The 21717-nt window shown below is 40.0% G+C and overlaps 1 protein-coding gene across 1 annotated transcript; it reads right to left on the bottom strand.

Moving 5' to 3' along the window:
- Positions 1-15234: 15234 nt before the first annotated feature.
- LOC307259316 (cortexin-3) lies at positions 15235-15492 on the bottom strand (the record flags this gene model as incomplete). Its single annotated transcript, XM_080039114.1, has 1 exon — positions 15235-15492. One exon carries the CDS (start codon positions 15490-15492, stop codon positions 15235-15237), a length of 258 nt encoding a protein of 85 aa, XP_079895240.1.
- Positions 15493-21717: the final 6225 nt, after the last annotated feature.

Genomic DNA, 21717 nt, shown 5'->3' with positions numbered 1-21717 from the left:
GATATACCTGTATAAATAAAGGTTAAAAAGTAAAATTAACATTTTGGTTTTATACATCAAACTACTGACAACATTTCTACAAATTCTACCCCCCCCCCACACACACACACACACACCCCTCCCACCCTTATATTATCACTTCCTTCGATTATCATATGTCACCATTCCGTGCTGTATTCTGCTCCTATGGTTACATCATTATGTCTGATGTGGTGGGCCCATAGACATATAATGGGTGGCCCCTCTCAGACAGACAGTGAAGTGTCAGCCGGTGTGTGAGTTTGTGTGTGTGTGTGTGTGTGTGTGTGTGTGTGTGTGTGTGTGTGTGTGTGTGTGTGAGAGTGAGAGTGTCTCGATGGAGTCTGAGGCGCTATACGGTTACGGACAGAGAGACAGAGAGATAATCATGAAGCAATTACAGTAAGAGCTCTGGACGTTTGGTCTGTTATCCGGCCGACCTACAGCCAGCCGACAGCAGCTTTGTGTCGGGCTCAAGGACTCGAGCGTTATCTCTTCTGGGAATCAAACCTGGCAGTGACCTTTACTTTGATTCAGAGCAGTGACTTTAAAACTGCTCAGCCACCATCCATCCATCCACACAGTACTGTTACTGTGTATTGTGATGGGCTTGGAGGTGGAGTCAGTGATTCTGGTGAATGCTTGGGGTCAAATCGGTGAATATCTCCTCACCATCCACTATCTGTAGACTGTTCGTAGAGTGTGCGCTGAAAAGAAAAATCTACTGTCAAAACACAGCCTATGGGGCACCCTTAGCTCAGTTGGTAGGGCGTCCCCCCCCCCCCCGGGCCGGGCCCAGCAGAAGACCCGGGTTCGATTCCCGCCCGCGGGCTTTCTCTGCATGTCACTCCCCTCTCTGCCCCATTTCACCTCTGTCTCTACACTATCAATAAAGCATAAAAATGCCCAAAAAATATCTTAAAAAAAACACAGCCTAGGCTCTGTAAACTGGCATGCTGCTAGCTACCAGTTTACAGAGTCGAAGCTGTGCTTTTTCTTCAGAACATACACAGTACAGACAGGTATTGCTTGGAGGAGATATTCACTGATGTTGTCATTCATCAATAACATAAATGTACTTATTTTTCCATCAACCTCACAACCTTTACCCCTTATTACTGAGACTGTCGGAAGCAGAAGTCACAGCGGAAGTAAAAAAAATTCAAAATAAACAGAGTAATCTCTTATAAGTTATAAAGCTTTTGCTGTTTTCGTAAAGATGGGCAAACTAGTGATTCTACACTATCTAAATCACGTTTTGAACGAATCTCGTGGCTGTGCAGAGGCTTTGTCTAGAGATGCTTGAGTGGCAAGGTAAAAGGTTTTTTTTAGCCTTAAAACAGACTGGCATTATAAAAATAACCATTCTTGTAACTTGTAAGGGTAACATTATCACACAATATGCTAATACAAGATATATTGCAGCCTTCCCCTTCCTCCTGGCATGTCATGCATTAATTACAGGTATAGGGCCAGTCCATCTTTCTCTCATGCTAAACTTTATACAGCCAGCATTGTCTGATTGCTTTCTCCCTACCAGCTCCGAAGAGGCTTTGTCAAGTCCGAGAAACTAACCCCCGAAATTCTGTCACAGCGATTTCATCTGGGTAATCTCATATTTTGGATTTATACAGCACAAAGTTATATCAGAAAGAGAGCCGGGGTTTCAAACTGGAGGCACTTAGCAGCTCTGAAAGACTTACTGGGGGATTAGAGGGTGAAAGGTGCAAGAGAGTATTAGGGCCACGGAATGAGATGAAGAAGTCTTCTTTTTCCCATTATTCACACGCACGCACGCACGCATGCACACACACACACACGCACACACACACACGCACGCACGCACGGATGCACGCACACACACCCGCACGCGCACACACACACACACACACACACACACACACACGCACGGACACACACACACACGCACACACACACACACACACACACACACAAAAAAAAGTTGAAATGTCGAGAATGCATTTGAAATGTCAAGATTAAACCTGACAGTTTCAGACTGCTGTGACGTTGGAAAGATAATGACTGATTTGAACTTTCGGGTTCAATAACTCATAAGCTAAACGTTATAATAACACAAACGGAGCATCTTTGCTTTTGCCCTAAAGTAGACAATGAGCTATTAACACATTTGTACTGATAGAAGTCCACTAAGCTCCTCTGATAACTGCACTGCACTGTATCTTTGGGGCGACTGTGGCTCAGGTGGTAGAGCGGGTCGGCCAAAGATCGAAAGGGTTGGCGGTTTGATTGCCGCCCTGCCACCTGTCTGTGTCATGGTTGTTGTGTCCTTGGGCAAGACACTTCACCCACCTTGCCTCGTGTGAATGTCGATAGTTAACCTGCTATCGGTGTGTGACTCGTACCACGGGAATGGGAACAGGTCTCCCTTGAAAAAGAGTCTTCGGTCTCAATGGGATTTACCTGTATAAATAAATAAATGGTTAAAAAAATTTAAAAAAAAATCAGAGTGATAGTATTGAATATACTCCAATGCAAAAAAACACCAACAAGAATAACTTACAAATGAAAGACAGAGTTGTCCTATTGGGTTCAATTTATGTCAGATGTTATGTGTCCAATGAAGAAGGTTAATCATAAAGTATTCATTACGTTTTTGTTTTGTGGCTATAATGGTGCCAGAAATGTTTGGGAAATAAAATGTAAGAAATAGTATTTAATAATGATTGGATAGCTTTACACCTGGGATATGTAAAAGGTCTAACCCTACATTTCTCTTACTGTGATGTCACACCTTCATATTCCCACCGGTGAAGTAGGCCTTTAAGATATATTGGTATAATAGTAGATACTGCATAATACAACCCAATGGAACTAAAGGTGGTAGCTTCTATATTTAGCCATGGCTCTTGGGATGTTAATGTCAATCTGTCGTCCCCAATATTGAAATACCTCAAAAACCAAACATGACATTTAGTTTTTTTTTATGACATTCGTGGTCTCAATAGACTTAAATGATGAATCCAAAAATATAGCAAAAGACCTGTCTTTCTGTTTATGTTCATTATGATCCCAACTCTACTACAGATTCAAGATTCAAAGTGTGTATTGTCACAATAAGAAACATGTTCTCAGTCATACAGTGAAATTCTTCCTTTGTTTTCCACAGACTGAATGCCAAGAAAGAAAATATAAAAAATATGCAATATACAATATACAAGTAAAATAGAAAATAGAATTATTATGTCCAATAATTTATGTAAATTGTCCATACACTTTTTCATTCTACAGCAGCCGATTGGAGCATTTCTCCTCCATTGGCTCTGGTTAGCGGTTTGGCTGTGCAGTGGTCCACAGTAATGTGTGGTCATTATACTGGGCTGCTCCCGGTTGCCAACAGTTGGACACAGAGGTGAAATATGTCGTTTCACGCTCTAAAAACCATTGAAATTTGGGCTAAAAATGGCTTGGCGTGAGCTAGTACTGCCGCTGTTACTGTATATGCCAAGTCCATCAAGCCTGCTGAAAATATAGCACACAGGGGAAAAACTAGAAGACAGTATGATTATCAAGGCACAATTCTGTTGAAAAAAATTATATAATCTTCTTTGTCGGGTTAATCAGTTATGATACATTGTTTTTTATTTTAAATGTGGAAAAAATGTATGTTGGGAGTCAAATTCACTTTGTCGGACTGGATTAAATAAAATAGGCCCTATGTGCTGAAACAATCATTATTAAATGTATGAAATGTACACTATAGGGAGTCACATTGAAGGTGCTACGAGGAACTTTTAAATATTCCTGAAACAGTCTCACTTTTCCTTTGATGATCATACATGACATGTAACAGCAAACAAGACCATCAATACAAAGAATGCTATTTTTATATATTTTTTCTTAATGCCTTTGTCATGGGTTACGCTCATCATGGAACAACAGCTGGTGTAGTAAAAACACTACCGCTTTTGTCCATAGGAGGTGCAAGATTTATGAACAATATGATTCATACATCTCCAGAAATATAGTTACCGTGTGAATGCATTATTTGGGAAAGGAGTAGTAGTTGTTGGCAGGGTGACCTACAGGAACCACCACATCTACTGTGCCCACCATCTCTACCATTGTGTCCTTGAGCAAGACACTTAACCCCAAACTGCTCCAGGGGGCGCTGTAGCCTACTATGGCTGACCCTGCGCTCTGACCCACTCCGAAGTGTGGTAACTTGAGAGGAGGTATGCGAAAAGACAAATTTTAATGTGCTTGGTGTAAATTTACTAATAAAGATAACTTAACTTAGCCCATATATAAAGATGTATACTTTTTTCCCAAGGCATGCAAAACCCAGCATAACACCGGTGTGTGATGATGTGACGTGTCTTCCTCTGATCTATACTTTGACGGACTAAAGCAGATTGTGTTTTGACGTGAATCTGACAGACCAACTCCAAACCTTCAACAAGACTCAGGAAAGGAGGATCATCACAAATCGTTTTCATTTCCTCCTCCTCCTAGCACAGCCTGTCCGTTTGTTCTCACAACGGATCTTGAAATTGAGCTTCAAAAGCAAAAATCAAAAGCACTCCATGGCCTGAATCCCGGCTGTGTTGCAGAGAGCTTTGAAGGCTGTATAGTTGCGCCGGTATAGCTGTGTTCAGTTTAGTTTAGTTTAGTTTTATTTATGCGTAGTGAAATTCTCATGTACCAGTCCGACTGTAATTCAACTATATAAAGTGCCAGATTATAATAATGAATGGGTGGTCTCTGGGTGGTGGAATCAGTGACATTGTCAGTCTGGTTTAACAGTCAGATGGCCTGGGGAAAGAAACTTGTCCTCATTCCTCTCTGTTGGCCCTCGGCAGAAGGCAGCGTCTCCCTGAAGACAGACAGACAGACAGACAGACCAACAGACAGACAGACAGACAGACAGACAGACAGACAGACAGACAGACAGACAGACAGGTAAACAGACTGTTGTTGGGGTGGCTGATATCACTAATGATCTTTTTGGGTCTTTTTCTGCATCATTTTGTTCGTTAGATCTTTAAAGGCTGTAGTTGCGCCGGTCATAGCCTGGGATCAGCTGGCAGCTTCTACCCTCAGGCTGACAGCACCTCATCCGTCAGGGCCCTGAAACTAGCCCGAGGAGAACCAACCTCTTAAAAAATGCACCTGATGTTGTTTTTTTATTTTTTCCTGGTGGTTGTGTATTTATTACAAAGGTTTTAACAACCCAATACAATTGACCTGAAACCTAAAAAGGTGGTAAATGAACTCTAGTTTCAATATTTAGCCAGTGCTCTTGGGATCGCAGTGTCAATCTGTCGGCCCCAATATTGAAAATACTTTGAAAACTAAACATGGCACATAATTATGAATTTAATCATTAATCAATAATACATAACAACATTAAAAGCACAAAAATACATTTAACAAAAAACGGATTTTAAAATTATTTCACAAAAAGAAAAAGAAAATGATATACTGTATATTCAATTGATTCAATTGATATGGTATGCCTGAAAAGGAGCAGGAAGAACTTAATCCTACCCCTTTTCCACAGCTCAATAATAAATATTTAATAAAATCCCTATAAGTGTGATTGAAATGTATTTGCCCATCACATGATACCATTCCAAACAGCTTAAGATATATTGGCATAATAGTAGTTACTGCATAATAATAAAACCCAATGGAACTGAAGTGTGATATAGCTTCTATATTTAGCCATGGCTTTTGGGATGCTAATGTCAATCTGTCGTCCCCAATATTGAAATCCAAACTTGACATTTAGTTTTTATTTGACATTCGTGGTCTCAATAGACTTAAATGATAAATCCAAAAATAGCAAAAGACATGTAGCAGAGCCGAGATAATGTGGCTACTATATTTGGCTCACTACTTTTAGCCAACAACAAGTCAGTTACATTATAGTTTTTCTTGGGCAAATAAAAACCAAAGATAAACAGCCATTCTAGGCTCGTCACAACAACTAGAGACTTTAGGTCGTGCAAAAGCTTTGTCGATCCAGTATGGGGATATTTATTGCTAGAAAAATATTCTTAAGGTTTTTTTTTTTTCTTTTACCTGTATTTCTACAGGTAAATCCCATTGAGTCCGAAGACTCTTTTGCAAGGGAGACCTGTTTTCCTTTCCCACGTTACCATTCACACACACATTCATACACCGATAGCAGGCTAACTATCGACATTCACACGAGGCAAGGTGGGTGAAGTGTCTTGCCCAAGGACACAACAACCATGACACAGGTGGCAGGGCGGGGATCGAACCTCCAACCCTTTGATCATCGGCCGACCCGCTCTTCCAACTGAGCCACAGTTGGAATACGGAGATAGCATCCTGCTTCGATATGTGGCTCATGGAGTTCTCTAGCACTCTGGAAAATCTGTTATGACATTTCAGGAAAAGTACAAACATTTAAACAGATAAGGCAGCCTGTCACCAGAATTCTGATAGCTCATGTATTAAAACCCAAGTGTCTTAATAAAGAATCTGAGTCAGGCAGCTTCAAAGTCTGGTAGATTTTTACTTGCTAGCTTAAGCAAGGGCATCAACATGCATCACAAGTGTAGCATACATGATTGAGACTACATGTTTGAGACCAAGAATGAACAGAATAACAGAAGCTTTACGTATATCTCCCAAGATGTGTATGTGTAACATTTGGTTTGTGTGTTATCAAAGCAAGTTTTCATCCTTCATACAAAGTCCTAGAACTGAATGTGGCAGGAGTCTCCTTACTCTCTCCTTACTCCCCCTTTTCCAAGGACATTCACAGCTTCTCGCCTTGTGAAAATGAGCACGTTGCACATTTGTGAGGCCAAAACCTTGATGTTCAAAGAAACAGTTGCTAGGACAAAGTTTACAGCAAAGAGCATGGATGTTGAGGCATTAAAATATTACACAATAATTTTTTTTTTAAAGATATTTTTTTGGCATTTTTATGCTTTATTGACAGTGTAGAGACAGAGTTGAAATGGGGCAGAGAGGGTAGTGACATGCAGAGAACGACCGCGGGCTGGAATCGAACCCGGGTCCGCTGCTGGCCGAGGCCCATGGGGGGGACGCCCTACCAACTGAGCTAAGGGCGCCCCCATATTACACAATCATAAGGGAAATTAAATGATGTTAACACAGCCTTTCCTCGACCTCGAGTTTTGTGTTTGTGTTCTTTAAAAAGAAAAATTCAAATATATAATGTTTAAAAAACAAAAAAAAACAAAGATAATATTATCATCATGACTGAGTAACTGTGGACTGATACTTTGGTTTATGCAGAACATGGCATTTCTATCAGAACGTGTATTCACTGCTAATAACAAGCAAATGTTAAGCTTAAGATTGGGAATATGGTCAAATTACACCGTTGGCAATGTCATTGTGAGGATGATTTTACATATTTATATATTACTGTGCCCTTCATGCTTGTGGCAATGTCACACTAACCTCAACTCAAATATTGGATTCTCATTTCATTGTAATATCATTCCTGTCCCCGGTCTCCCACACATAAAGCAATATTTACTGCAGTGTTAATAGTGTTGTAGGCTGCAATATATTGTGTACTGTAGACATTCACCATATTAAGTCATATTACCGTTGCTGTTATGTGCCTTATCTGCTTTTGTTCTGCCTGCCATATTTTATTATATTCAGAGTTGCAACTGATGATTCTCTATTTATCTATTTGTTACTATTTTAGTCTACAAACAAAACCATCACAATTCCTCAGAGCCCAATTTGTCCGACCAACTGTCCACAACAACACAAAACGATTGAGTTGGTTTGGTTTTGATATAGATGTATTGAAAACGTGTTCAAGGGCCCCATGGGAGGAGGAAGTTTTCTTTTAGTTATGTACTTCGAGAAAAATGTCAAGAGTAAAGTTGAAACGCAATTTTGAAATGAAGGCAGACAATGGGCTACAACAATAATCTTTTACTGAAAAACCAGACTTCCTCTAAGCTCCACTAATAACATGTCTCTCTATGTGCAGCGGGCTGTGAGACGAGAGCACAGGGACCGTCTACAAAGGGAAACACAGAAAGTGAACAATATTCGATACTGTCAATTACAAGTCGAGCTTAGAGGACGTCTCTGTTTAGTCAAAGTGAGGTTGTAGCCCATTGTCTGCAGCGATGGCACAGGTGCATTGTTTGTGTATTAATGAGGTTGTTGCTTATGAGTTCCCGATCCCGGAAGTTTGAATCTGTCGACGTCTTTCCAACTTTACCGCACTCTATAACCGTCAAGTTTATTATTATTATTATTATTATTATCTTTATTATTATTATTATTATAAATTTGTATTTATTTTATTTTCAAGCTTTATTAGATTGTACTGAGTTGAAATGAGGAGACAGAGAGAGAGAGAGGGGGGATGACCTGCAGAGAAGGTCCACGGGTCGGATTTGAACCCGCGACCACTGCAACGAAGGCCGGAGCCAATATGGTACACGCTCTATCCACTACGCCACCGGAGCACCCCATACTGTCGAGTTTATTTTATGACATGTCGACTTTTTCTCAATGTGTTGAATGAAAAAAACAACTTCCTCCTCCAATAGCCCTTATACTCTTTTATAGTTTTTGCAATTGTGTTTGTATCAAATGATTTATGATCAATATAGTCATTTATTAAACTCCTGTCAATTGACAAACTTTTAATCAACCATTTGTATTCATTCTGTATCATCCTCTTATAATTCCCATGTCCCTGCTGTTATCAGACAACACAAAGACACTCTCCAAGGTGCAGGCTAGACAACGTGAGGACATTTTTGAGTAATGCTCATAGTGCAATAGTCTTTTCTTTGTCGCCAATGTTCCCCGAAGCCACCATGACACTATCCGTCAATGGAACACTATTGTGAACGTCCCGAGGAAGTGTCTGGTAGAATAAGAAAAATTGCTGCAAAAATCAATTAAACAATATCTATCTAGCAGCTCCCTCCCCATTGTGTCCTCATGCACAGCCATTCACATTCTAAGGGGAACAACCAGGGCCCTTTCCAAGCTGCTCAGAGACCATTAAATTAACTGGAGGCTGAATAGTGAAATGGGGCCCGTTTGAGAGGCAGGGAATAAATAACAGCGGAAAGGCATCGGAGCGAGCAAAGGCACAGAATGGAAAATAATTAAATAATCACTTGGGCTTTTTTTCTTTAAATTTGAATTCTGTTGCATACAGCGTGACTGTGCTATTGATCCCTAATGGTTTATGTTCCCCTCTGCTTGCTCCAGTTTGCTGTGTGTGAGGGAACCTGTTTTGATTGGGTTATAATCCTTGTTTGGGCGTGTGCTAATGAGATTTTCAGCAACAGTAAATGAAAGCTTTCATTCCAAGATGATTGTTTTTTTTTTTGGTGCGGCTCGTAAATGAGATGATTTTCAAATTCCCTCAGGGGGAGAGAAGCAGGAAAGCAACAGTGTTGTGATAAGTAAAGAGTTTAGAAAGATTGATAACTTTTGAGGTGAGATAGTGCAGGCACACGCATTGTTTTTTCAAGCACTGGTCAATTTTGAGATTCTTGTCTATTTTGCTTCGATGACATGTCTTCTTTCATGCAAGAATAAGGTTCAAAATATATATTAAAGTGTTTATTTCATAAAACCTTGTCTGTTTGCATCTGTATATTGTTCCTATGCTACCATCTTTGACAGCCGTTATCTCAACATTATTTTTTTTTCAATACCCAGAAATCTCAACTTCTCAAGCACTTACATCAACTACATTTTTCATAATCATTCTTAGCACTATTCTGAAGGTTATCACAAAAGGATTTGAACATATGTTGTCAAATGTCTGATATATGATACGTTGTGTTCCTAAAAACATGTAGAATATTTATTTCTAACACCTGTAGCCTCCATAGAAATTTTTGATTTATAAAATGTTAAAAAGGCTTTATCCAAAATCAGTTCTGTAAAAAACGTTGCATACTAATATTTTGGGATATTGAAGTTAAGATTTTAACTTCACATGCAGTGTCACACTCACAAATTAAGGTGTTTTATATTCATGAGTGCAGCTGTCTTTCTTATAAAACCCCTCCTCAGATGTTCTATCTATTATACGCCTCAACAGATTGTCTTTGTTATGCACAGCTGGCGTTACGAACTGGCTTCCTCCTCCTGCCAGCGTTGTGCATTTTTCGAAAACATATTTCTGTGTGAACAAATGATGAATGTTTAGTTCTGCTTTCACACAACAGTCATTATCCGACCCAGTCTCACAGTGAAATGTGTAATAGCTACGTTGGTCCACAGTGCAAAACATAGTAGTTAGTTAAAGGTGCACTGTGTAACTTTTGGTGTGTCAGAAAAGTGGAAATTTTCAGAGGTGTTTTCTGAATATAACTGAATAAATACACTTTCCTCACAGGACAATTGGATCCCCTGAACACTGTTTGAAAGCTTTCTGATAAGTTACTGTTTCACTGTTGTTGTTTACAGCAGCAGGGCCCACAGTTTGGTTTACAACAATGTTTTGTCTCATGATTGTTTCCAGGTTCCTCAAAATAATTTATTTTTTGATTTATGACGATATAATTATTTAAAACCAAGAATTGCATGTAGAGTAAATATTAATTGTAAACCATCTGCAGGCTCTGCCAATTTAAACAAAAAACCCTCCCCAGAAACTACATAGTGCACCTTTAAGTTTTTCCCCCATTTTTTATTTTCTAATGGACCAACCCATTATTTAGGCGACTGTGGCTCAGGTGGTAGAGCGGGTCGGCCAGTGATCAAAGGGTTGGTGGTTCGATCCCCTCCCTACCACTTGTGTCATGGTTGTTGTGTCCTTGGGTAAGACACTTCACCCACCTTGCCTCGTGTGAATGTCGATAGTTAGCCTGCTATCGGTGTATGAATGGTAACGTGGGAATGGGAACAGGTCTCCCTTGAAAAAGAGTCTCTGGTCTCAATGGGATTTACCTGTATGGATAAAGGTTTGAAAAAAAAAAATATATATAAGCTTAGGGCGGCATTCATACCACTCTGAATTTTAAACGTGGGCAAACATTGAAGAGGTCTCAGAAACATATTGGTAGTCACATAAACATTCAAAAAGCTCAAGCTACAAATTCCTTCATCTCTGTATGTTGGATTTAAAATTCTAAGCCGATCCAGCTCCTAGCCCTTCCCCTTTAAACATGTTTTTTTAACAACTGTGGATGTGTGATATCAGCGAAAATAACTAAGTTACGCTCAGCACATCCATATATTCACACACACACACACACACACACACACACACACACACACACACACACACACACACACACACACACACACACACACACACACACACACACACACACACACACACACACAAAAAGCACTTCAAGGTGAGACATTAGGTTTTTTCAGGGAGGTGTGCAGAGGATGATTGCATATGAACATATTCAGCGTTCAGTGTCACAGTGAAGATTGTTATTCTGCATGGCGTCCTGGAGGGTCTCGGCTCAAAGAGCAGCCCGGGCCTGGAGACTAGTCTGTGTGTGTGTGTGTGGGCGGGGAGGGGTGTGTGTGTGTGTGTGCGTATGTGTGTGTGCGATTATGTGTGAGGGTGTGTGTGTGTGTGTGAGAGAGAGTGTATACGTGTATGTGGCTGGCTGTGTGTATAAATGTGTGTGTGTGTGTGTGTGTGTATGTGTGAGTGCGTGTGTATGTGCATGTGTGTGTGAGAGAGAGTGTGTGTGTGTTTGTGTGTGTGTGTGTGTGTGCGTGCGTGCGTGCACGATTTTGTGTGTGCGTGTGTGTGCACGTGTGTCTGTTAGTGTGCTTTGCCAGACAAAATGTCTGGTTTCATAGAAAACCAATCGAGACACCTGCCGGCTAGCACTGCCAGCCACTGATAAAACAGGAGGAAGAATGTATTTGGGCCCGCGGCATGTTACCACTGCCTTTGAAAAGGGCACAGCTTGGCCCGGAATCATTTTTGTCCGTAACACCTGCTACTTTTACAGCCTTGTGAAAGAACCCTAATCCAATAAAAGACATTAAAAAGGGTAGTTGTACAGTCTGATTATCTTTTATTAGAAAACGAAAGGGCGGCTCTAGGCAAAAAACTAAAAAAGACAAAAGGAGTTTAGTACAGACAGGGAAATAGGTGCTTTGTTTGCGCAACGGACCCACAGCTACAACATCAGGATTGAAGCACTTGACTGGTTATCATGCACGGAGAGGACGCACTGCTGACAGAAATACATGCGGGAGAAGGAAAGAAAAACCCCAAAACACATCACCCCAGCACAACATCGCGACATGTGCGATATACACTGTACAAATTAAGAAGTTAGGACGACTCAAAATGTCAAGGCAACTGTCTGCACTAGATTAAGATAAGTAGATATGATTTTTTTTTTTTTTTAAGATATTTTTTTGGCATTTTTATGCTTTATTGACAGTGTAGAGACAGAGTTGAAAATGGGGCAGAGAGGGGAGTGACATGCAGAGAACGACCGCAGGCTGGAATCGAACCCGGGTCCGCTGCCGGCCGAGGCCCATGGGGGGGACGCCCTACCAACTGAGCTAAGGGCGCCCCCCTTTTTTTTAACTAATTATCTTTTGTTGAGATAACTAATATGTAAAGCAAATATCAGAAAATAACAGTTGTGGCAAGTAATTCTCTGTCATACAAATAGAATTTTTTTTATTCAAACAATAAACAGTTTTAGACCGTTTGAAACATTTTCTGAACAAGTTAATAAGTAAGCACAACTTCTTAGAATGTTCAAAACCCAAAGTAAAAGTACATTATGTAAGTTATCTCAACAGAAGATAATTAGTCGGACAGTTGAACTTGAGTTTCAGTTGTCCGGGAAACTCACAAAATCCTGTGAAAACGGTTGCCTTGACATTTTGAATTTCCCTAACTTTTTTTAATTTTCACACTGCAGGTCGGAAAAGGCCACAGCAGATCACAAGAACATCACGCCGTCAGAAAAAAAGGGATCAGATTTCACTTCCTGTCCCGGCAGAAACGCGATAAAAGGAGCGATTTTTTTTCTTCTTCTTTTTTTTAAATGTATTTTCGTAATATATCTTTTAATTCTTAATAGCAGGTTGTATGACATCTCCGTGAAGTGCAAAGACAACAGTCGAAAAATCAACGTCGGGGCTGATTTCCAGTGTCCTCGCCACCTACGATATATACTGTAAACACTCTACACTATAAGGCGCACAGTTGGAAAAAATTGCCCAATGAAAGAGCCACAACATCAGTAGTTCATAATAAAGGGTTAGATGTGAAAATGCATCATCTTTTTTTTTTGTTATCAACACTCCGCAGATACCGGCATTCCAACTGTCAATATACCAACCGAAGGCAGTTCAGCGCTGTTTAAGTTTCTTCAAAATGGGCACTACACACAAAGAAAATCAAAAAAAAAAAAATTAAATGGAAAAAAAATATGAACACATTTTCTTTCCTTTTTTCCAAAACATCAAATCTAAACTTTTTTCTCCTTCAAATTAGGCACACGGTACGGAACAGTAAACTTTATTTTTTTTTTAATCTTCAATACCTCTTTTAGTTCTTTACATCTGAAGACGCACACACACACACAGACGTCCTTGAAGGAAAAATCTCTGAAAGGACACATTTTATCGCACACACAGAACAGTTATCTTTACTCACTGCTGGCAGCTATCCGAAACAAATCTTTTTCCATACACATTAAAGGGAGAACTTTTCCACTTCAGTTTCCTTCTTTTTGATTATTCAACCCGCTGTTCGGACCTTGTTACCAGCGTTACCTAATAGTCTAGAAGGAAAACGGGTAATACTTTACAATAAGGGTATATTAATTAACTTATAGCTAATGCTTGGTTAAAGATTAGTAAGCATTGACTAGCGGTTATACTTAATAGTTAATGCCTAACAAAGCATTAGTTAGGGTACATCATTAACTGTTAGTTAATGCTTAGTTGATGTTTAATAAGCCTTAATTAAGCATAAACTAAACATTAATAACGGCTTAGTTAAGGATTAATAGTCATTACCTAAGCACTCTTAGCAACAGTTATGCTTAGTTCATGCCTAAAAAAGCCTTAGTTAACTTAGATTAGTTCATCCTTAACCAAGCATTAACTAACCATTTATAACTAAGAGATAACTTAAAGCTGGGGTGGAGGATTTGGGGAGAAAATGGCAGTTGGGATAGAGATTTGAATTCAAATACCTCAACCGCTCCACTTGTTCTCTTTGGTCCCTCCCCTATGGTCCATCCCTGACACGCTCTACACCAACAAAGTTGTGCCAACGTGAATGGACAGTCCCAACAGCCAATAAGAACAGAGAATCGGAGCCTCGCTCTGATTGGTCAAAGTGTACAGCTCGTGTTAACTTTGACCAATCAGAAATCACATTAATAATGCTTACCTATACGCATTAACTTACCGTGAATAGCCTTAACTTCATCAACAGCATCAACTAACAGTTAATTAATGTTCCCTTAATGTAAAGTGTTACCTGGAAAACGACCACCATAGAATACCTTACAGAGACATAAGGCATCAAATTCCTCTTAGCCTGAATCGTATCAGTTACACAAAGTATTTTGAACCAATCTCGAAAACAGAAAAGAAATATGCTAAAATAAATAAAAATACCTTAACGAATACCTACTTCAAACACTGATTGTCTACGTTATCGATACAAATATGAGGCCGGGTCGTAAACATGATTACCATGTAAACACTGTTACTGTTAGCATACTGGCTTGGACCTTTAAATACAGTCGACCCTGTGTGTGAAATACTTCTTCAGTCTTCCACACATGAGATGGAGGGAAGGATGAGGTATGAGGTAGTCCACAAGATGAACTGATGGCAGGGGGCGAAAGGGAGAGTTATGGGTAAACCGTTAAGTGTTTTCGGTGCATCACTTAGACTCAGGGTCGTGATATTTTCTTGGTTCGATCAATAATCTTCATGGCATATTTTCTTTGTTGTCTTGTTCAAGGTGACAGCATTTTTCTTCTAGTCATCATGGCAGGGAGAAGCTTTTTGAACTTTTGAGCTCATTTTCAAGTCTGGAGAACTTTCAGATGATTTTTTAAAAAGTTAATATATTCCTGGTGAATTAGCAGTCATTTCCTTTATAGGGCCAAAGTGCTCTCCAAGCATCAAATCAGTGTTTTAATTATTCTAGATTTTTTGTTGTTGAATTTTTCCAATTTTTGCGTCACCCTTTTAATAGGGGCATCCTCAGACAATACGATAGTCGAAGGTGTCTTTCTCGGAGTGGTCTGTCCAGTTTGAGGAGGGCATGCTGCGGTACGGGTCCAGCAAGATGCGGAAACAGCGCACGATCAGCAGCGCCAGGAATATGAACAGCAGAATCACGAAGACGAAGGCGGCTTTCTGCTCCAGCGTCAGGTAGGAAGGCACGGAATGGCCGCCGCCGCCGCCCGAGGATGACAGCGTGCTGCTGAACAGACCCTCGGCCATCCGGGGCACATCCATGCTCGACCGTCTCGGCTCCAGCGCTTTGTCCGTTTGATTAAAAGGTTTATGGGAGTGGAAGGTGAGGAGAGGGCGGGGTGGATAGGACCTGTGGAAGAATACAAATAGATTTATTATACTGGTAGAGAAGGCAGGATTTTGTGTCAAGATCAAAAAAGGCAAATGTATTTATGTAAATAAATCCATTTGACAATAAGATATGTCATGTCATGCTTGTGGAAAAGATAATATACACATCACAACATTAACGTTTGATTAAAGGTTATGGGAGTGGAAGTTTGGGGATAGGGCAAAGTGGATAGGACCTGTGGAAGAATACAAATAGATGTGTTATTATATTGGAGGCAAGCATTAGACCAAATAGCAAAATAAAATCCAAATAGCGAGGTGAAAATGTTTTTTTTACAAAAGACTGATTGACAATAGGTTATGTTGGGGTCACAATCGTTATGGAAGTGGAAGGTGGTGGGGGTAGGGTGAAGTGGATAGGACCTGTGGAAGAATACAAATAGATCAATTATACTGGGAGAGAAGGCAGTAGTCAGGATGTTTTCAAGTACCGAGGTCAAGAAAGGCAAAACAAATAAATACATTTGACAAAAGGTTATGTTAGAGTCATGCTTGTGGAAAAGATAATATACACATCATAACTTTAAAGCTATAGTGCGTAACTATTTAATATATATGAATGTCCGTTACATTCAAGCCATCGCCAAATGAGTTGACACAAAGTTTATTTAGCCTTATCAACTCCACAAAACTCTCTGTATTTCTCAGTATGGCAGTGTTTACAAACTGGTGTCGCTCCCCCACCCCCCACCCCCTGACACTGCCGCAGGAGCTCAAGAATCGCCCAAGAAATGTTTAAGTTGTTTTCACCTGTTTGACAACACTAGGCAGAAATGAACATGGTGCCAGGACACGTTTGTTTATTTTGGACAAGGGGCTTATGGGTATTGTAGTTTATTTGAGCTGCAAGACTCTACCTTGCATTCTTTAATTAGTTTAGGGGTCCGTTCTATAAAAACAAACACACTCCATGATTTCAAACCAACACGTTCTTTTTGTTTCGATAAGTCAGATGTATCTGCAGCTATGTGGGCCTATCGAGTGACCCTGCATTAATCCATTGATAGGATAAGGATATCAGTCTCGTCAGATGTATTTCAAGGAATACATGAAACAAAGGCAATATAATTTATAGTGATTTATAGTGGCCTTACTGGCGATCGATGGATGAACACAGAACACCAATACATCAACTTAATGTAATCATCGAAGGAACATATAAAAAAAATAAAAAAAAAACATCAAATCCCAAGACATTGAACAGATGAGAGGAACCAAAACCAAATGCATCATCTGGGGCCCGGAACAAAGTCACTCTCAGATGGGTTTATTTTAGAGAGGTTATTATCTATGAACTGCATAAGAGATGTGTGTGCGTGTGTGTGTGTGTGTGTGTGTGTGTGTGTGTGTGTGTGTGTGTGCGTGTGTGTGTGTGTGTGCGTGCGTGTGTGTGTGCGTGCGTGCGTGTGTGCGTGTACGTGTGTGTTAGAGCTTATTTTTATAACTCAAGGCAAAGAGTCCGTGAGTGTGAGTGAAGAAGGCTCAAGGGAGACTCCTCTCTTAGCCTTGAGTTTCTACAGCTCAAGGGGATTTTTTGAATTGGCACTTTAGATGTTTTAGTTATACAACATTCATCGGAGGGCTGTCGCTGGCTTGGTTCAACAAAGAATCCTGAAATCTCCGATGGATTTTACACTCATACTAGTACGCAAACCCATTCTGCAACACACAATTCATATTCAGTGGCACCGTTTCAATTTGAAAAAATATGAGAATACATTTATTTTTATCCCTTCAGGCAAGGTTATAATAACTTATAAAAGATTATTGAAAAGTGGATTACAAAGCAGGTAACGGGGGCAACAGAAGAGTTGGAGCCATATTAATAGGGAAGCAGTCTCAACTGGTTTGGGTTTATGAAACTGAAAACGTGTTTGGGAATAAAAATCACTCAAAGACCTACTTCACCGGTGGAAATATGAAGGTGTATTGAACTCTGAGATCATATGTAGCATAAATGTGCAAACATTTTAGAAATTGGTTAATCCTAGCCTGAGAAAAGGCAGAAAGAGTGTTTAACCCTACATTTTACCATGTGTGACATCACGCATGGTAAAATGTAGGGTTAGGATTAACAGGACAGCTGGGCCAAGGGAAGACCGAGGAAAGACTGAGGGAAGAAAAACCTCATTCATTATATTATTTTAGCGATTTTATAATGATAGAATGCCGGTTCCATGTGGGTGAAGTATTCCTTTAAGTTCAGTATGAGCTGATGTGACAAAGTGCACTGATCTAGTGTTAGTTCTATATTAATTGTGTGTGATACAATAGTGTATAATGCACATAACAATATGATATACTATTAGTTTTTGTTATATATTATAGTATAATGCACATACTGTATCTTTTACACTCCTTTTTCCATATATATTTTTTATTCTAGAATGGAAGCAACTGTAACATGGTGATTTCAAACCCCGGGGGATCCATTCATTATTAACAGTACTGATTTAGATCACTGTGGGTCCTGCTATGTTATGTAATCTTTAGGCTCTTTACTGTAGCAGTGCCCTGTGCCAGGAATCTAGTAGTTAGATCAAGATAAAGATTCCTCCATTGCCATTGCCTGGTACATACAAATGAGATTCAAGTGCACTGCCTGAAACAGTGCTCAAACTACAATCACACACTTGACACTCACATGTAATTCATATATACACTATTGCTAACATATGCATAGTTAAGATTGGCAATGCAACAGTATTGCATAATTGTATTGCACATGAGCAGTTGTATAGAACAGGTTAAAATATATTAAAGGAATACTTCACCCATACGGAACCGGTGTCCTATCATAATAAAATCGCTATTATAATATAATGAATGAGATTTTTCTTCCCTCAGTCTTCCTTTGGCCCAGCTGTCCTGTTAACCCTATCGCTACATTTTAACTAGTGTGATGTCACACTAGTAAAATGTAGGGTTAGACAGTGAGACCATAAAACACTCTTTCTGCCTTTTCTCAGGCTAGGATGAACCGATTTCAAAAATGTTTGCAAATTTATACTACATAGGATCTCAGAGTTCAATAGACATTCATATTCCCACCGGTGAAGTAGGTCTTTAACAAATAAATAAAAATATTGCACAATTTATTCTATAAGGCGAATGATTTCAGTACTGAGTTCAGTGTGGTAATGGCTTTGGGGCTGAGAGCCAGTGTGCTAGGGAGTCAGAAAGTTTTAAATGATGGACTAAACACATCATTGGTTTTCACTTTATAATGGGATGTGTTGGATTTGTTGACAATCGGCCAAATAGACAATACGACCAGTCACACACACACACACGCTGACACACACAGCCAGCCACATGCACACACTCTCTCTCTCACACACACACACACACACACACACACACACACACACACACACACAGACACACACACACACACACACACACACACACACACACACACACACACACACACACACAATGCCCAGAAAGTCTGCAACTGGGAGGGTTAACAGGGGCCAATAATCTCATCTCTAGCATCAGGCTCCCTGGCAGTTGGATATGTCCAGAAATAGCCTAGCGCAGGTTTGCTGTTGGTCACAGAGCACAAAAAACACCAACATTCCACCCTTAAATACTAAAAAAACTAAAATGTATCCACTCACATAGTGCCATACTGTTTGGGTGGTTATAATGGAGTAAGGCTATTATTCCATTCTAGAATTCCAGGCAACTACTGTAAGTATTATGTAAATTATTTTGGGCGACTGTGGCAAAGTGGGTATGGCGGTCGACCACTAAACTACAGGGTCGGTGGTTCGAACCCCCGTCTCCCCGCCACATGTCCAAGTGTCCCTGAGCAAAGAGACACTGAACCCTGAATTGCTCCCGATAGTTAGCCTGCTGTTGGTGTATGAATGTTTGTGTGTGTGTGTGAATGGTAACGTGTAAATGGGAACAGGTCTTCCTTGAAAAAGAGTCTCAGGTCTCAATGGGATTTAACTGTATAAATAAAGGTAAACATTTAAAAAAAAATATGTATGCAGAATACAGTGTAGTATACAAAGACTTAGTCCAGTGTTTGAATGTCTACATTTTTTAAAATCATCTCATACCAAACAGTGTTGCGGTTAAATGAATTAGATTAAGTTAGTATTCCATTATATAAGGCAAGGCAACCAATTACAATGTGAATGCAGAAGACAGTCAGAAATGTAGGGTTTAGACAGTGAGACCATAAAACACTCTTTCTGCCTTTTCTCAGGCTAGGATGAACCGATTACTAAAAATCTTGCACATTTATACTACATGGGATCTCAGAGTTCAATACACATTCATATTTCCACCGATGAAGTAGTTCTTTAAGTTCCTATTCCATTATAGAAGGCAAGGTAACCAATTATAATGTAAATGCAGAAGACAGCGTAGCCTATATAGCCTTAATCCAGTGTGTGTGTGTGAATGTCCAGTCTCTTGTCTCTGACCTTTTTCAGCCTAGCAGAGATCAGTGAGTGACAGTAATTACTCCCACAGCTCAAAGCCCACAGGTGGTTAAAGGCTACTGGCTACTTTGTTATTCAGCTCAAATTACCCTATTCTTTTCACTTGGATATTGGACCCAGTGTTTCCTCATTGAAAGCTAAACCTCTATTCTGACTATGTTTTACACCAATGTGCTTATATTAATTTAAATTGAGCTTGCAGCGTTCTCTGTTCTGTTATTTTTCTGCAGCTTGCATCAGATTTGAAAGAGGCTCTAACAATGTATTGAATTTGGAGACGACTGTTGGTTTTTAATATAAATATCGTTTGAGGCTAAATGTATTAATCCAATAACAGCCAGTACGTCGCGTCTCATCTTTAGTACATGAGCCTTGCAGACAAAATTGTCTAATTAGACCCTCAGCTGTATGAGATAGCTAAGACACTTTGAGGTTGGTTTTGTGCATTTTTTTCCTCATATTATTATGATTAATTCTGTAGCTATGAAGAACATAAATCCTATTCCTTCACCAACTGTTACATCGCAACAACAAAATCTATCATAGCGAGCAACACACACAGCCAGATGCAACTGTCTAATCAACACATGACTCACATCAACTGAATATCTACTTATAGTAAACATTTTAACCAAAGAGGCATGTTTTTTTTACCCACCCTAATTTCTTTGAAAAACAGAAAGCTAAAAAATATATTAGGGTACCATTCGAAAATGTTTTTTTTTTGGCGATGGCTTGAATGTAACCAATATTCATTTATATGAAAAAAGTTACGCTCTACAGCTTTAAATGTCATAACCAAAAAGCAGAAAACAATCCAAAACCAAGAAAATAGGACCGAGGGTTGCTCAGTTTGGCCTTTTACTTTTCATATACGCTGAATTTTCTTTCCCTTAATTGGCTCCACTTGTCATTTTCAAAAGGTGATTAATTGAACCAGATAACGTTCCGCCTCTGAGAAATGTTTGCCTAAGCCGAACTATTCTTTTTTCGGCAGCATCCTTTTCCCTTTTCGGTCACGCTTCTTTGAGCGTGAAGCGCCGTCACAGAGACTGACAATCACAGGGAGAGAGAGAAAGGAAAAAAGCTGGGCTGCTGTTGGTGGATTTTATGAGGCTGCTTGAAATGACAAGACATTTCTAGGGGGAAGCTGTCTGTCTGTCTCCCTTCTGCCTTAAAAAAAAAAAAACAATCGATCTCTGCGGGCAACTCTCGGGAGAAAGAGCGGCAGCCCTTTAAAGCCCCGCCTCACTGATCCCAGGCCAGTAATCCATCACACTTAAAACTCAAAAAATGATATTTCACAGCTAGTGATTCATTGGCCCCTCGGTGTGAAGAATGACAAGGGACAGATGGGTTTTTCTCCTTTGTCAGGCTGGTTTTCCATAAGCTTTTTACTGTCAAAAATCATCATCTTGTGATCTGATCTTCCAAGGACTGAGGGAGGTTAGGGGTCGGGTGATGGAAGGGGGCAAAGGGAGGGTAACCCCAACTGACACCCTAGCTATTGTCTTCTTAAAAAAAAAATTGCGGAGGCGTTCGTGGTGTAGTGGTTATAGCACCCCCCCCCCCCCCCCCCTATAGAGGCTCAGTCCACTTGTCACAGCAGACCCGGGTTTGAATCCAGCCCGGGGTC

Source organism: Ammodytes marinus, assembly GCF_949987685.1.
Source record: "Ammodytes marinus genome assembly, chromosome: 13".
Taxonomy (NCBI): domain Eukaryota; kingdom Metazoa; phylum Chordata; class Actinopteri; order Uranoscopiformes; family Ammodytidae; genus Ammodytes; species Ammodytes marinus.
The sequence above is the reverse complement of the archived record's forward strand: the minus strand, read 5'-3'. Positions and strand labels throughout refer to the sequence as shown.